This window comes from Dunckerocampus dactyliophorus, chromosome 6 (assembly GCF_027744805.1).
Source record: "Dunckerocampus dactyliophorus isolate RoL2022-P2 chromosome 6, RoL_Ddac_1.1, whole genome shotgun sequence".
Classification (NCBI taxonomy): Eukaryota; Metazoa; Chordata; class Actinopteri; order Syngnathiformes; family Syngnathidae; genus Dunckerocampus; species Dunckerocampus dactyliophorus.
The window spans coordinates 14723241-14738063 of NC_072824.1; the positions used below are offsets into that span (position 1 = coordinate 14723241).

The 14823-nt window shown below is 39.2% G+C and overlaps 1 protein-coding gene across 3 annotated transcripts in view; it reads right to left on the reverse strand.

Moving 5' to 3' along the window:
* Window positions 1-1171: 1171 nt before the first annotated feature.
* LOC129182557 (nucleosome-remodeling factor subunit BPTF-like) overlaps window positions 1172-14823 on the reverse strand; it is a 45394-nt gene continuing 31742 nt past the window's right edge. For 2 of the 3 annotated variants that reach the window (XM_054778821.1, XM_054778820.1), the window contains exons 33-35: window positions 10435-10519; window positions 5978-6164; window positions 1172-3182 (exon numbers count right to left, since the gene is read on the reverse strand). In XM_054778821.1, the coding sequence (XP_054634796.1) occupies window positions 3143-3182; window positions 5978-6164; window positions 10435-10519 (312 nt within the window). In that variant the 3' untranslated portion in view covers window positions 1172-3142. Of the gene's footprint in view, window positions 3183-3203; window positions 3823-5977; window positions 6165-10434; window positions 10520-14823 lie in introns of those variants that run through there. The other variant, XM_054778822.1, reaches the window with a different exon arrangement.

Here is a 14823-nt window from a genome sequence, read left to right on the forward strand (position 1 = left end):
TTGGATCATTCTACTGCTGCAGAACCCAAGTTGGTTTCAGCTTGAGGTCACAAACAGATGGCCGGACAGTCTCCTTTTTTGGTAGACTGCAGAATTCATGGTGTATCACAGCAAGACTTCCAGATCCTGAACCAGTAAAACATCCCCAGACCATCACACTACCACCACCAGATTTTACTGTTGTTATGTTCTTTTTCTGAAATGCGGTATTACTTTTACACCAGATATAATGGGACACACACCCTTCAAAGTTCAACTGTTGTTTCGTCAGACCACAGAGTATTTTCCCAAAGGTCTTGGGGATCATCAAGATGTTTTCTGGCAAAATTGAAACGAGCCTTAATGTTCTTTTTGTTCAGCAGTGGTTTTGGACTTGGAACTCTGCCATGCAGGCTGTTTTTGCCCAGTTTCTTTCTTATGGTGGAGTCATGAACACTGACCTTAACTGAGACAAGTGAGGCCTGCAGCTTCATGCATGACGGTGTGCCACAGAGATACAGTGGTGTGAAAAAGTGACCACATAGGTTTCGATTTTTTTCTCTCTTAATAGTAAAACGTATCATTTAAAAACTGCATTTTGTGTTCAGTTGTTTGTCATTGACGAATATTTAAATTTGTTTGATGATCTTAAACACTAAGTGTGACAAATGTCCTAAGCCCTACTTGGTTTGCCTTACACTGACAAGAGCATTCGAGGCAATTGAATGAAACGCAATAAAAAGCAGGTGTCAAAAAGAGTTCTTTATTATCTACAATGTAATACCCTATGAAGTATAAAAGTTCTTTAAAGTTGCCACAATCTGTTAAAAACAGAGAATGTTTTTTTCTTCTCTGCAGTAACATTTCTTCTAAAATTAATTTATCCCCAAAAAAATTGAGAACCGTTCATCAATATGAATAAATAATACAATAAATGCAAATGAGTATTCTTCTGGACTGGTTGTTTTTCTGTACAAAAGAAAAAAAAATCACAAGAGTTAGTGCTTCCTTCTACTTCTTGATGCTGCATGTGAAATATGCAGATCTTTCAATTTGAAGTTGAATTCAGTATTTGACATTTACAATTGGGCTTAGTTGCTGGTTCACCTGAAAAAGTAAAGTTTCTACAACTCGAATAAAAATCTCTACAAATTTGGACAGTAGTCATCATAAACAACGGATGAAATGCAGATTTTTGAAAAAAAAAAAAAAAAACCCAACAAAAAACAACCCCATGAGACAAAGACTTCTCCAAGCTGATGAGAGAAAATGTCAACTATCCAATTATTAGACTGCTTAGAGTGGGAGAGAGAGTGAAATATGCAGCAGGACGAGACAGACCATGGACACTTACTTTCTTTGGATGCTTATAATACAAGCTAATTAAAGCCCGACTCCCTCCCACTCTTGATTACACAACTTCCTGTGTCTTTGCAAATTGACAATTGTTTTCATAAGACAGTTCAGTGCAGTGATGCTAAAATCCTGCACAGCAAGAAATAATTACGGGAATGTTGTGACACGAGGACTTGAGTCGGGTCAGGAATTTAGTCCTTATGATGTTTCTGTAGCCACGTTCAGTTTAAGGTGGATGACAATAAGTATCCACAGACTCCCACATTGCCAATAAGATGCTACTCCAAGGCACCCCGCATTTAGAAAACCAATCAATTGACTCCAAGCAACACGGATATGAATCATGTCAATGATAAAGCAGGAAATTGGTTACTTTGGACCAACATCCGGAAACTATTGCTTCAATGAGCTGTTGGACATTCATGTTACTCTTCCACAGAAGGATGCTACTTTAGTGAAGTGCTACAGGTTGAGAATTTTGTAGGCTTTGGTGCAAAAGTAATACACTGTAATTAAGCAAAAATACCATTTTTATTTTTATTTCAAGTACATTTGTATGCGTTAAATATACATCTTGTATCTGGAAATGGCACCCGAAAGTGTCTAAGGACTTTTCTGCCAAAATCTAATTTGACAATAACTTCAACATCCAAATGTTTTTGTTGTTGATTCAACTCAATTTATGATTAAGAACACAAAAAATGAGAGATGCTCGATACTGGCTTTCTTTCTTCCTTTATATCCGAAATATTGTCCAGCACTTCATTACTGATACCGTTATCGACCGATATCAATATTGGCAACACATTCTTTAACTGTGATGCCAATGGATCCTCTTCCTTTTTTTTTTTTTTTTTTTTTTAAATAAACACTGTTTGTGCAAAATAAGACAAATAATGCAATATGCAATATAATTTATAATAAAAGTTCATTCATTTCATTCAAATCCTGACCAACAGTTAACTAAAATAACATGTGCTCCTACTATCAACAAGACAGGTTAGTCTTAATAAATTCAGAAGTGATGAGAAATACTGATATGAACCGATGTCCCCTTTTGATGCCAATATTGGCCGATATTATCGGATATCCCTACAAAAACTGTTATAAAAATCAATAAAAATTGAACCGTGACCCATTTTGGGAAGGCCTGCTCTAAGATTACGTTAATCCTTTTTATAGTCTTTTCAGTCCCTCGTGTCATGTATACATAATTTTAATATAATATTGTTACATTTTCTATATTTCTTTTTAGTGATTTCTGGTATAATGGTTGACAACAAAATGTTGGCTCACAAATGTCAAAGTTTTGACAATAAATAATTATGAAAAAAAAAGGATTAAAAAACCCTCAAAACAAAGCAAAACCAAACAAACCACTTTTTTTTTTTAGTCCTTTGCTACTTTTCTTGGGTGATTTCTATTTTATTTTTATATTTCTATTTTATTTTATGTGTTTGGGGGGAAATGATAGTCCAAACAAGAATAAAGTGCTTAACGTGTTGCACCAATTACCGTGAGGTGAAACATGAGCTTCAGCTGCCGTACACATTCTAAACACGTGCCACTTCTTTGCCAACTGGATCTTTCCACTCATGTGGAGGTTGACTGGACTTTGTGTGGTTGGGTCCATATCCTCAGTCAGTAGCCTTGAAGGTGAAGCTTGGTCACCCCTTGAAATTGCGTAACCATCCACTTCCCTTGTCTTTGCACTGGAGCGTATTTTCTTCCGGAGTGACCTCTGCTCATGAGAAGACTTGAAGGTTTAATCAATTCTACTTTTTAGAAAACGGTTTTTACAAGAGCGCTAAGAGGCTGCTGATTGTTGTAGTTTGTTGTTATGAGACCTACAGAGATGGCAAAGAAAAGAAAAACAGTTGGTGGTTTCCTTTTTTTTTTTTTATTAAAAGCTTTACAATATGACAAAAATATTGACTAGGGCAAATAGAAAAGACATATAATGGATGCCAGTGGGTCAGACATTTGGATGCAGACCAAGCAGCCATGTTGGTGAAACAGTGCGTCTACTAGGTGGGTTTTTACAGCTACACTTGACCTCAACGAGCTTGCAATCACCTTCTTCACAATATGTTCATATAATAATATTATACATCGGTACAGCCCATAAAATGTCACTTCTTCTAAAATAATTCTTGGCTAAGAAGTGAGGCGAGGTGTTCCTAAACAAATTAAAGAAATATAAGTTAACAGAAAGTAGGAGACACTCTAATCCTCTATTTCATCTTCTATCCAACTCAAGCATGAGCAAAATATCAGTCATCTGCTTTGTGAAGGTCAAGAAAAATAACTTTTGGTTGTGTTACCAACATGGCTGCCGTTCCTCCAATGTGGAATCAATAGACAAATGTTTTTAGTGCTGCTTTACACAAGTTAAAAAAACAACAAAAAACAACTTCCCGGATTGTGAATTTTGTTTTTGTTTGTTTTTAGAGTGACCCTGGCACCCAGGGAGTTTGACATCACAATCTGTAAGAGAGAGACAGAGACAGAAAGAGAGAGAGAGACAATGGAGGGTGTGAATACGTGCAGCTCAAGCTAAACAATGTCGGACACAAACCACAAGACCCACTATTAAATGTAATCTACAAACAATCTCAATGTTAAATGATAATCCAATAAATAGAGGCAAATACTGTAAATGCTCGCATTATAGCCGTGGTGTTTACATACCGCCAAGAGGATGGAGTGTTCACTTAACTTAATACTGATTTGGAGTGGATGAGAAAGTGACAAGGAAAACAAAGCCCTATTTGACCACATCGCCATTTATTAACACGTACATTGGACAACACAGCAGCAACAGAACCAATGCTGTAACAGCGGCAAGGCGCAAAACCGCTGAGCCAGCATTAATACCATTGATGGGTTCACTGAAAACAGCAATTGCGACAGCTACGTTTTAAAGTGAGTTTATAAACATCATCAGAGGCTGCTTACAGCCACAGCTGTGAATGACTATGCTTTTTGAGTCGGCTCTAATAAACACCCCGGCGACAAAAGACTCTGTGGTAAAGTGAAATGAGGCGTTCATTGGAGCATTTACGGTATGTGCTAAATCTCGTGGTATGCATCCATCCCAGCCAGCGAGCACATGGTACAGAGTGGGCATGGCAGACAAGTGAGTCCAGGCATGTGCAGAGTGTAAGCTTGGAAAAGCTGAGAACCATCAGTGAAAGGAGTCGGAATTGAACAGAGCTTCATTTCTCAGCCCCGGACAAGAACCAATGTCACGTGTGTCAGGAAGAAATGCTCCGAGTCGCCTGAGGAGAATTCGTTTGCCGCCTCCTTCTGGCTGGCATGTACAGTATAAACCTCTAGAACCCGAATACAAGACGACCTGCTTTTCTTTTTTCCAAGGCAAAAATGCCTTACCTTATATTTGGATAAGTACGATAATATCGTTCATTTCTTTATAATAAATAAATTAATTAATCACACAATAAATGAAAATCAACTCAATAATTTTGCCGACCGCAATATACAGTACTGCCATGTGCACACATGTCTGTTTTCTTCATCTCCTGCCTCCAAACAGGAAGGAAGAGGATTCACTCTGTGTGTTGGTTTCAGCACCTTGGCGTGTTTCCGTAGAGCAACAGCATGAACAGAGTGAGCCCTTTTGTCAATGATAGTCTCTTTGTCTTGGTGGGTGGATACAGGGCTGGTAGTATACACACGGAGTGCAGAAGAGTGTAGTAGTTATTGAATCAGTGCAATTTTGTTTACACAGACGTTATACTCCATTTTATTTATTGTTGTGTGTGCTTTTAATTGGACTGAGAGAGAGAGAGTTTTTTCTTAACAGAGACAGGGTCTATTTTTTGCTTTTATTGAAGCGCAATTTTTGCTAAACGAGACAGGAGTTCATTTTATTTTTCATGGGTTTTTTTTGTCTTTTTTTTTATTGTTTCATTTACTATGTTTATTTTATTTATTTAAAAGCTCTTGACCTTCTAATTACAATGTTAAACACTCTTCAGAAATTAAAGTTTATTGCTTTTGATACGATGTACTTGCATTATTATGCCATATAATTAATGAAAAAATGGTTTCAAAAAAATGTTGTCAATAATATCAATTATCAACAATAATTTGTAGGACAATTATCATCCAGCAAAATTTGTTATTGTGACAGCGCTACTAATGTGTGCATGTGTTACATCGGCGTAGTTTATGTACTCAAGAGCAGGAAGAGACGGGATTAATGCTATTGTCTGGAGGAACCCGGTACTTATAGTGTCTTTAATACTGATAAATATTGTTTACATAATCGTTTAGTCATGTTATGCATGCATGTTCAGAGATCTTGAGCTGCAGGGGCGATATTTTTTTTGATCTGATTAATTTCTGCAGACTGAAGGAAATAACATTCACAGTAAATGGAAAGATGAAGCCGCAGAAGAGAAATGAATGGATGTGTGTCCACAGGTAAATTATAGGTTGTTTAGGACCGTTATGGTAAACAGTGAAGAGAACGAAGGCGAATGATGAGTATTCATGGTGTCAGTAAGCATTGTGAGCATCACATCCACCTACTAGAACAAGGCCAAGATAGTGATCCCAACAGTTAAGGTGAATTTGGAGTTCTACTGCTGTGTCTCCGATGTTGGCGTCTTCTTACCTGCTGGCTTTGAAGCCTTTGAGCTTCTGGACAAAGAAACTCTCGAGAACCTCGGCACACTGGTAGAAGGGCGAGTCGCTGGGATTGTAGTAGCGGCAGTTGTCGAAGATTTTGGTCATGTCTGCTACAAACTCCGTTAACCTCACGTAACCACGCTTCTGTAACCTCTCCTCCATGGTGGAAAGGTCTGAGGAAAGACATGTCGGTGTAAGTTTCAGAAAACGGGGGAAAAGGGGACATTCAAAAATGCATTTTCAGAAAAAGATGTGCAGTAACCCCTTGTTTATCACGGTTAATTGAAGTGACTTTCCACAAAGTAGGATTCCTTATTTCTAACTGGAATATTTTGTAGTTAAAACATAGCCTATTTATGACCCTCTAAATACAGGTTTTAACATCATTAGAGCCCTCTAGACATGAAATACAGTAACACTCCTATTAGTCACTAGTATAAGCCAATATAGTAGACATAAATAATCCATCAAAACATAAATAAGAGTCGTGCTCGTGTGTGTTGCTGTAAATGTGTTCCCTAGGGGAGCTGAGTGAGGGGCGGACAGGAAGTGACGTCGGGGGTTCCCAGTTGAGTTTCACCTTAGCATGGGTTGCAGTTGCAAAAGTAGCCCCTTGTTTTTATGAGGAATTGTAAATTTTTATGAGGGATTATTGTGCCTGTTGTGAGATAATTCAAACCTGTTGTTCCGGTGATCAAGTCTGCTGCTTGTGAGTCCACCGAACATTACAGTAACATTACTGACACCTATAGATCAGTGTAAAATACTACATATCAACATCTTTGAATGCAGTCTTTTGAATGTCTTATATTTGTATTTTAGTTCATGTAGCCATTTTTATGATTGAAAATGCTTAATTTAGGCCAAGAATACCTAACACTGTCTTAAATATGCATAAGTTTTGACTAATAATAGGCCATATTCGACCACAAAACAGCATTATTTATTAATTAATATATTTTTTGAAAAACTGGCCGCATTGTGGCCTAGTGTTTAACATGTTGGCCACACAGTCAGGAGATCTGGAAGATCTGGGTTCCAATCTCCGTTGGGAATCTCTGTGTGGAGTTTGCATGTCCTCTCCGTGCGTGCGTCGGTTTTCAACGGGTACTCCGGTTTCCTCCCACATTCCAAAAACATGCATGTTAGGTTAATTGGTGACTCTAAATTGTCCATAGGTATGAATGTGAGTGTGAATGGTCGTTTGTCTATATGTGCCCTGCGATTGGCTGGTGACCAGTTCAGGGTGTACCCCGCCTCTCACCTGAAGTCAGCTGGGATAGGATCCAGCATACCCATAGTGAGGATAGGCGCCATACAAAATGGATGGATGGATGGATGGATTTTTGAAAAGCTGTGATAGAGTGAAGCCGTAAAATTTTAAGCGGGAAGTGCCGAACAACAAATTGACAATTTGACAGTGAAAACAATTTTATTGAAAAATAATGATTAAAAAAAAAAATTTGGATATTGTTTATATGATGATGTGTTTGTGACAGTGCTCTTATTTTCAGTGTCGTCTTTCAATTTCAACTTCAGGTTTAGTTTTTTTTTAAAATTATTATTATTTTTCTATTTCAATTTAACGGCAGTGTCCTTGCTCAATAAAAAGGGGTTTTCAGTGTAGATGATAAAAAAGGGAGACAGCTAATTGGCTTCATATGTGTTGGCCTGTGCATCAAACATCACATTCCTCACCTCCACAACCCCAAAATCAAAGCCCTCCTTATTCTCCATCATCTGATTTCACGCATAAACCTCCTAAATTGCAGTCTCACCAGCCAAATCTTTTTTTTTTTTTAAACCAACAAGGTCTTACGGGACTTGGAGAGACGCGCATGTGTGTAGTCCCTTTTCCACTGGGAGTCCATCAGAACCACATCGGCTCATTAACGGTTTGTTTGTGTAAAATGTTCAAAAAGGCACCGTTGACGCAAGTCATGGCTGGTTTGATCTGAGATGGAGGGCTTCCTCTGTGCGGGCCTCCTCCAGGCTGCTAGAGGTTTCAGTGTATGAGCTAGTCACACAGCTAGTGTGTCAATCTCACGGGCTGCCATCAAAACTCTAAATTTAACCTTGAGCACATGTTTTTACATTTTGTAGCGGTTTACGTCTTTTTACACTCGCATACAGTTAAGTATGTTAAAACGTCATCTGTCTTTATAGTTAAGACTGAGCGTTTTTATTGTGTTTACATTTTAGTATTAACAGTGTCAATTTCAAATTTCAATTTCTATTTCACGTTTCTTGATTGAATAACACAACATTTAGTGTTTGAATCAACATTCAACATTTCCTTTAGTAGGCACAGTTTTGTCTGTGAACGTGGAGATGAAAGAGGGGGCTCTGCATGTCTGTCGTGCCGCCCGTGTGTCATATTTTAGTGAGACACTCTTTACATCCCCCAAAATCAGCTTTGTTTCATCCACGCTATAAAAGCCAAAGTGAGTCCACACTTTTGATTTCAACTATGCTGGCACCTCTTTCCCTTCAACTTCACCACCTGAGTCCGCCATAGGCATTTGTTTTTTTTCCTTCTTCTTCTTTGACTTTGGCCCAATTTTCTGTCACTCTCGCAAGCAGCTCCTTCCGGATGACATGCAAAATGGTGACTCACTAAGGTAGAACAAGGGAAGACGTTTAAAGCAGCTGCATTTTAATAATAATAAAAAATGAGACGTAGCAAGAGCGTATCAATAATCTCTTGAAGGGTTAAATATCACGATGGTTTAGTACAGTAGTACCTCGCATAACGTAAACCTCCTTTTACATAAATTCCACTGAACGTAAAGAATTTATGTAAAATTTTTGCATCGTATTACGTAAGAAATTCCATTTAACGTAGAGCGTCAAGTCGGTGCAAGTTCAGAAATTCGATTTGAATAGCTAGCGCAACAGAGAGGGAAAACATTTCCATGACTAACAGAGTAAACTTGGTGACGCCTTCTGATGCTTCACGCTCTCATTGGCTGATTATCGGGGCACCGCCTACGCTCTCATCTCATTGGCTGGTTATCGGGGCACCGCCTACGCTCTCATCTCATTGGCTGACTTATATATCACGTACGTGAGTTTGTGTGAGAGACAGGCTTCTCCCTTCAACCTCCCTTCCTCATCATGGCCAAATGGGTGAGTTTGGGAAGATCTTGGAACGGATTAGGCTATTTACATGTATTTTACGTTTCATATAACGTAAAAACCCTCTAACGTAAACGTTCTCGGAAAGGATTATTTACATTGTAAGGGCGTCTACTGTATATTGATATTTCGTCACACCCCTAATTATTTCTGTTTCCATTATTTCCTATGGTAAAAGCTGTTTCAAATGTAAACAAATGTGATGCTATGCTTGTTGACATAGTGAAATAGGCATATTTAAATCTGGAGATTCTCAGTCATCCAGGTCATGGTAATCTGCCTCAATTCAACCCTTGCCGATTAGGCATGTTTAAGTTTACTAGTTCAAAGTGATATGCTTTAAGTAGGGATGCTCTGATTGATCGGCCAGTGATCAGTATCGGACGATTTTCAGCGGAAAAGTACGTGACAGGCATATTCTGATCAATGACGATCACAAAACCTGATCACCGGTGGCTCGCACTGCCCGCAGCCTGTAGCGATCCCTGTGTGCAGTGTAGTGTCGTGCTCTAATGTGATTTGGAAGGGTGATGTAAAGCACTTGCAATATAATAAAATATGTTTTTGTTTAAATTAAGGTGATTTTGTGGCTCCTTTTTTCAGATCAACCAGCCAATAGCAGGGCTGCAGCCAGGAATTCTGTGCCCCATGAGAGGGGGGGGAGGGGGGGCGGGAGACATGTTTGGGCCCCTCTTTTTATTGTTTAATAATTACCTATTTTTTGCACAGAGGCCCTTGGAATTGTCCTAACTTTCCCCCATATATGGCATGCCTGGCCAATAGCACTTATCATAAATAAATCGAAAACTTTACAGTTAATCCGTGTGATCAGTATTAGCCAATCTCACTCATGGATGATTATGATCGGAATCGGGTGCATAAAATTCTGAGTGAGCATGCCAGCCTTTAAGAAGTGACTTTTTGAGTTTTTCCACAAACACTGTACAAGTCTAACTGCCTATGGCCTCAGGCCTGTTTTTAATAATATTCCCTAATTGTTATTCCCAAAATAATGCGGCTTTTTTGCTAATTATAGTGCATGACTTACATTATCACAGCCCATTAAGAAGTAGGTTTACTTTAAATGGGGTAAACAAACAGTCGGAAAATAGTTCCCCAATTTGTGCTAAATGAGCTGAAACATGGATGATTAATGGATGGTACTTGTGTATACAGTAGACTGTATATACGTAGATGTTCATAAAAAAACAAACAAACAAACAGCTAAACTGATGTTTTGGGTGCAGCTGAGAAGCCGGTTGATCGGAGCATACTTATCCAGAAGATGCACCCTCATGCACTCACCCATTGGTTCCTTGATAACTTTGTAGTAGTCAGGGGCGTCGTTTTTGTCCACTGGTTCGAGGAATGGCCACGCCATTTTATGGGCCTAAGGAGTGGGAGAAAGACACTTGAGACCAGGCAGTCAGGCAGTCCAAGTCGTGGTCATCAGATAAGGTAGACACAGATTGCCTTTGTTTTGGTTGTTCTTCCACTCAGACAGTGACGACGTGACTTCTACTACACCGATGCTCCTGCCTGATCAACTGGTGAGGAGAGCACCGCACCTCAACATCTTTACCAATTATAACTAGTCAGTCAGATGTGACTGTAAATGACATTTGTGGCTCATGTTGTGGCCTATTTATACTGTATATAAAAAAAATTTAGTTTGATTTTGTTTTTATTTTTTACATTATTTGATTTCAACAGTGTGCAGAGGGCCAAGAAAAAAACAACCACACAGGCCACAAATGGCCTCTGGGCCACACTTTGAACACCACTGCTTTTATAGGAACAGAACTTGAAATGTGCAACATTATCTCATGTTTTGTTCCGAGTACAGGCCGGCAGCAAGCCACAGTCGTTGCAGCCATGCCAGGCGCGTGCCGTGCTCCCCGCCTGCCAGCACTGGGGGGATGAAGTGGCAAAGTCGTGGGATTGGGGAAGGTGTGTGTGTGTGTGTGTGTATGTGTGTGTGTGTGCAGCATATGTGCATGTGTGCGAGTGTCCTTGGATCTCTGTGTGTGCGCATAGGCCTGGAGAGTCTTTCCATCTAGCGCTAAATCTTGGTGCCTCAGTCCGCAGGATGTCATCGCGATAACACAGCAGTTGCCATGGAGACGACAGTGAACGGGCCCCAGACAGAGTCAACAATCAACAGGTGTCCGTGAAGGAAGAGGGGGAGGAATCCAGAGCGTCTCACTGCAGCAATACTGTTACGTGACTGTAGAACATGCAGGAATTTTTGACCGGACAGCAAGTGTAATGTTGAAACATGGATATGGAGGGACCTGTTGTTGTTACCAATGTGGTTTAATGAACACATCATTTAGCATCACGAAAAAGTGGCATAGAAGATAGATGGGATCATTTAGCATCATGTTTTGTCGTGTTTACATTCAATGACGATGTGGCTCTCTCTTTGTGTGTTTATGTTCTGTCAGCACTTTTGAGATATGTTAAACAGGTGGCGTTTGTTTGTAATTATGTCCTACATTGTTCGGTTTTTAAAAGCAAATGGTAAATTTGCAAAAATTACATTTCTAGTTCATGGTGCCGGCCATGATGAACTAGCTCGCAGCTCAGCCTCATTTCTGGAAGTGACATCATCGGGGTAACACCTCTCAGCTACAGCAGAGTAAACAAACGCTTCTCAAGGTACACATGTGGACAAAATTGTTGGTACCCTCCGTTCAATGAAAGAAAAACAATGCTCACAGAAATAACTTGAATCTGAAAAAGTAATAATAAATACAAATTCTATGAAATTTAACCAATGAACGTCAACATTGCTTTTCAACCATGCTTCAACAGAATTATTGAAAAAAAGAAAGTCATGTTAATTCAAAGTGTGTCCACTAACTAGCATCACAGGTATCTACAATCTTGTAATCAGTCAGTGGGCCGACAGATAGGACTACAGTCAGTCACTGTGCTGTTTGGTGACATGGTGTGTACCACACTCAACATGGACCAGAGGAAGCAAAGGAAAAATTGCCTCAGGAGATTAGAAAGAAAATGATCGACAAGCATGTTAAAGGTAAAGGCTATAAGACCATCTCCAAGCAGCTTGATGTTCATGCGATAAGAGTTACACATATTATTCAGAAATTTAAGATCCATGGGACTGTAGCCAACCTCCCTGGACATGGCCGCAGGAGGAAAATTGATGACACATCAAAGAGACGGATAACACAAATGGTAACAAAAAAGCTCAGAAAAACTTAAAGAGAGTAAAGAGATTAAAAGTGAACTTTAAACTCAAGGAACATCAGTGTCAGATCGCACCATCCGTCGTCGTTTGAGCCAAAGTGGACTTAATGGGAGAAGACCAAGGAGGACACCACTGTTGAAAACAAGTCATAAAAAAGCCAGACTGGACTTTGCCAGACTACATTTTGACAAGCCACACAGCTTCTGGGAGAATGTCCTATGGACAGATGAGACAAAAACTTTTTGCAAGGCACATCAACTTTATGTTCACACACAAAAAAATTAGGCATATCAAGAAAAGAACACTGTCCCTACAGTGAAACATGGAGGAGGCTCTGTTATGTTCTGGGGCTGCTTTGCTGCGTCTGGCACAGGGTGTCTTCAATCTGTGCAGGGTACAATGAAATCTCAAGACTATCAAGGGATTCTAGAAAGAAATGTGCTGACCAGTGTCAGAAAGCTTGGTCAGTCGCAGGTCATGGGTCTTGCAACAGGACAATGACCCAAAACACATAACTAAAAACACCCACGAATGGCTCAGAGGACAACACTGGACTATTCTAAAGTGGCCTTCCACGAGCCCTGACCTTAATCCTATTGAGCACCTTTGGAAGGAGCTGGAACATGCCGTCTGGAAAAGGCACCCTTCAACCTGAGACAACTGGAGCAGTTTGCTCATGAGGAGTGGGCCAAAATACCTACTGAGAGGTGCAAAAGTCTCATTGACAGTTACAGGAATCGTTTGATTGCAGTGATTGCTTCAAAAGGTTGTGCAACAAAATATTAACTTATGGGGTACCATCATTTTTGTCCAGGTCTGTTTCATGAGTTAATTTTTTTCAATAATTCTGTTAAAGCATGGTTGAAAAGCAATGTCTGACATTTATTGGTTAAATTTCATAGAATTTTTTTTTATTATTACTTTTTTCATATTCAAGTTGTTTCTGTGACCATTGCGAGTTTTTCTTTCATTGAACACGGGTACCAACAATTTTGTGTGTAGATCGTCGACTTGGTTTGGTATATTTTTCATCAAAATACAAGTAGTAGTCATGCCAAAATGTTGTGTTGCTGCTGGGTATTCACAGTATCAGTTATACTGTAAGTTTGTTTTGTTTTCCAAAACAGGGAGGTTTAAGACAACAATGGACGAAGCAAGTGCAGAGAACGAGAGACAGGTGGACACCCACATCGAGTTCTGTTCTTTGCAGTGACTGCGTCAAAGGAACACATTTACAAGAAGCATTTGGCTTGAAAGTACGGTATAAATGCATTTTGAAAAAAGATGCTATTCCGCCGTTACACAGGAAAAAAAACAAGACAACAAAGATTGACCACAACGTCAAAGCTGGCACAAGAGAGTAAGTCATGTCTTGTTTACATAATGTCTTCTAAACACTATTCCACGATAGCGACAAGGCTGCAAAGCACTATACATTTTATATAAACATCTTTTGACAGCGATGCGTTTACTGTGGGAGGGTGAGAGGCGGCGGCAACAGTGTCGAACATTCATCAACGTGCGGCCACATGTACAATGAAACAGGTTATAAAAATCCCTTTAGGCTCATTAAGAAGCCAATTTAAAGCAATAATTGAAGGATAAGCAACTCCAGTGTAATTTACACTTACCATTCTGCATTCTGAAGGCGATCAATGTTCATCTCCATGTCTTAAGGCTTAAGTCCATGTTCTGCAAGTTCTCTATTTCAGCTCCAAATGTTTCTTCCTCCTCAACAAGTATTGACACATGCTCAAATCTTTGCTATAATCACTGTAAAAATCCGCCGTCTTGTACACCGCCATGTATGTTTACCTGAGCAATATTACCCCGATGACATCACTTTGGGAAATGAGGCTGAACTGTGAGAGCTACCTCATCATGGCTGGCGCCATAAACTACAAATGTGATTTTTGTGAATTTACCATTTGCTTTCAAAAATCGAATAATGTCGAACATAGTAACAAACAATATATAACATATTTAAGCAAAGTTGGTGAATCATGTCAGGGACAAATATATATATACTGTACCTGTGAGTAATATAGAGTATATGTAATATATACACACGTGTGCATATTATTGTTTTTTTGAGATATGCTATAACTACAGTACATTTGGTTTTGTATTGTATTATCTGCAGACCTTTACAGAAGGTGTACTTTGTATACAGAGATAGAGTAATTGTATCCCCCATTTGTTTTTTTCCTCATCCTATTTCCAATCCTTAGACATAATTTTTTTCCCCCCCACTAAAACTGAACAGACTAAAACGTTTTAAGTTTTTGTCAACTAAAACTTTCACATATAGAACTGACTAAAAATGTGACTAAAAGCATTTTTGTCCAAAAGACTAATACTAAAAATAAAATGGCTGTCAAAAACAACACTGAATGACTGAATTGACGTGAGAGCCGCATAAAACCTGCAAGGAGTGGCAGCTGCAGAAGGCAATTATAAAAGGTAGCACTCTGATT